The sequence below is a fragment of the Penaeus chinensis genome, chromosome 30 (assembly GCF_019202785.1).
Source record: "Penaeus chinensis breed Huanghai No. 1 chromosome 30, ASM1920278v2, whole genome shotgun sequence".
Classification (NCBI taxonomy): Eukaryota; Metazoa; Arthropoda; class Malacostraca; order Decapoda; family Penaeidae; genus Penaeus; species Penaeus chinensis.
This window is the reverse complement of record NC_061848.1, coordinates 27395686-27398185: the sequence shown is the minus strand read 5'-3', so window position 1 is coordinate 27398185 and position 2500 is coordinate 27395686. Positions and strand designations below refer to the sequence as shown.

General features: G+C 39.0%; 1 protein-coding gene across 3 annotated transcripts in view; it reads right to left on the bottom strand.

The window, feature by feature from the left end:
- LOC125041523 (copine-8-like) overlaps positions 1-2500 on the bottom strand; it is a 15837-nt gene that overhangs the window by 4707 nt on the left and 8630 nt on the right. For all 3 annotated transcript variants that reach the window (XM_047636539.1, XM_047636540.1, XM_047636541.1), the window contains one exon: positions 1-708. This exon is cut by the window's left edge and continues 13 nt beyond it. In XM_047636539.1, coding sequence (XP_047492495.1) covers positions 1-708 — 708 coding nt within the window. The remainder of the gene's footprint in view (positions 709-2500) is intronic.

The window sequence follows — 2500 nt, the reverse complement described above, 5'->3', positions numbered from 1 at the left end:
TGGGTGAGCATGTAGGTGTTACTCTCCACTGGTCCTTCCTTGAGCTTACGAGCTGTAGTGTAAAATGTACCAATGAGCTTGTGGCTGCCTGACGACTTGAAATTCTTGCACATTACTTGGATGTTCCGGTCATAATCTCCACTGCAGAGAGTGCTCAGCGGAATGGAAAACTCCTTCCAGGTAGGATGCTTGGTGCTCCTGACTGTCTCCGAGCGATGGACCAGAGTGTACGACCCATCCTCGTTCGCCTTGTAGAGCTCCAGGAAAGGGTCGAGAGCACAAAACCAGCTGCGGTTCTCCAGGTTTTTCGCCATCAGTTGCAGATGCAGCTCCTCCTTGCTAGAGTTGACCTCCTCTGTCACGATGATAATGGATCCATTGTCGCTACTACTGTACTGGTCATTTCTGAGGGGTTTCTCCACCTTCTGTGAGGCCACCAGGATGCCCAGGGTGCACTCAAACTCCCCGAGGAAGTCATGGTCCTCTAGGCTGGAGGAGCCGGAGTCAATGTCAAAGAGACAGAACTTGAGGTGCTGCTGCTCCTCGAAATGGTAGGTGAGGGGGATCTTGGTTGCGAAGTCTGGATTGAGCGTGTTGTCTATGCATTCTGTCCGCTTCAGCTCGGCCCATTCCCTTGACCCAAATGGCTGGTGGTACACAATGCAAATTGGATCCGACTTGGAGAACACATCTGTATCTCGTAGATTCCTGTTAAAAAAAAAGGGTAAGTTTTAAAACACAGCTAGCTCTGGTGTTTAAAAGGGATCTCTTTTCTAATCTGTAAAAAGAAAAGAAAAAAAAACAACACTACCTCTATACCAATTTTAACAATCAAATTAGAATCATCAAGTAACCTTTACTTTGAGAAAAACAAATCTTTCATCTTTATGCATCTATTACTTCAGGGAACTTGTGAATGGATCCAAAAGGTGCAGTTGAAATGCATATCACATCACAAGTGAGGCTTCTGGTAAAATGAGAAAAGTGGCAAAGAAAGAAAGGAAAACACATGCAGGAAATAAAAAAATCATACATTCTGCACATGCTCTTTGCTCTAATGAAATCAAGCTGAGAATGCAATATCTTAAGCATTATGCCACTATATAAAGTCACTAATTATTTCATTTTCACTATGCAATAAAGAAAAAAATATATAAATTTTTGTCAATAAATAAAACAATAGCATAACATCCATCATGCATTAAGACCAATTCACTTTTGTTCATTTAAATTTTACTTCACTGTCTAGTTATAGGCCTATATACGTACAGTTTTCCTCTAAAAAAAACTATAATTTCTAAAACACACTTCTTGTTGTTGAACTATATCTCTTATCATCAAAGAAAAAAAATTAGCAACTCAAAGCAAACATCTATGCACATGTAGTCAAGTTAAATAAAAAAATACTATAAAGCCTAATTCTGTACTCCCCCAATTCCCTTCCTCATTAACACGTTCTCTTGTTTTCTCTAAAAACAGTTTCCTCCTCAAAGAAAAAATAGACATATCCCTCTTGCTTGAAAGACTTTGTTTGCTATATTTAGAACTGAATAAAATACCTTGACATTTCAATAGTTGTAACTCAATCCTAGGCTAAACGGTTTCTTTCTAATCTCAGGAACTCTTTCAAAATACTTGTTTCCTTACTAAAAACTAGTCTGAAAATGTTTTCATGCACTGACCTGTACAAAACTGAGGCCTATTTCAAATGCTGATGAATACATATCTAAAACCATAATCAAGTATAATCATAAATAGGAATAAAATCTAAGATTCTCACAGTTATTGTAAGCTATATATAAAATCTGTACATCAGCAGAAACAGACTGGAAATGAGAAAATCAATTACCTCGCCTTCTCCCCGTGAACGATTGCATAAAACATTCAAAAGGAGAGAATAGAGTGAGAAAACATCTGATTACATAAAAGCAGAGTAAATTCAATTCATCTTTCTTTGGTCTTATATCAACCTCCCTGACCAGGACTCGAACCCTTGCCACTCCAGGTATGAACCAGAGGAAGAGTACTAAACCAACCATACCGCATGACCCACTAAAAGGAGTGTGAAACTGGGATCTAACTAGCTCCACAGACATTACCTATCTACTCATACATGAGTAATGATAGCAAGGTTTTACACACACTCCCTGTGGGCACTCGGTGGAAATTGATTTAGAAATTCAAAGTCAAAGTCAGATGTACTGAGGTGTACATATGAAAGATGGAATAAAGCAATGCCACATTGATATAGATACATAAAAACTCTCCCTGATCAGGACTTGAACCCTTGGTATTCCAGGTAAGACCACAGTGACAAGTATTGGTTCAGTCCGGGTCACTCTGGTCTTACCTGGAGCAGCAAGGGTTTGAGTCCTGGTCAGGGAGAGTTTTTATGTATCTATATCAATGTGGCATTGCATTATTCCATTTTTCCTTAGTATCTAAATAAAGGCACTTTAGAAACTACAAATGCATCTCCCACCTTTCAAGGCAATCAACC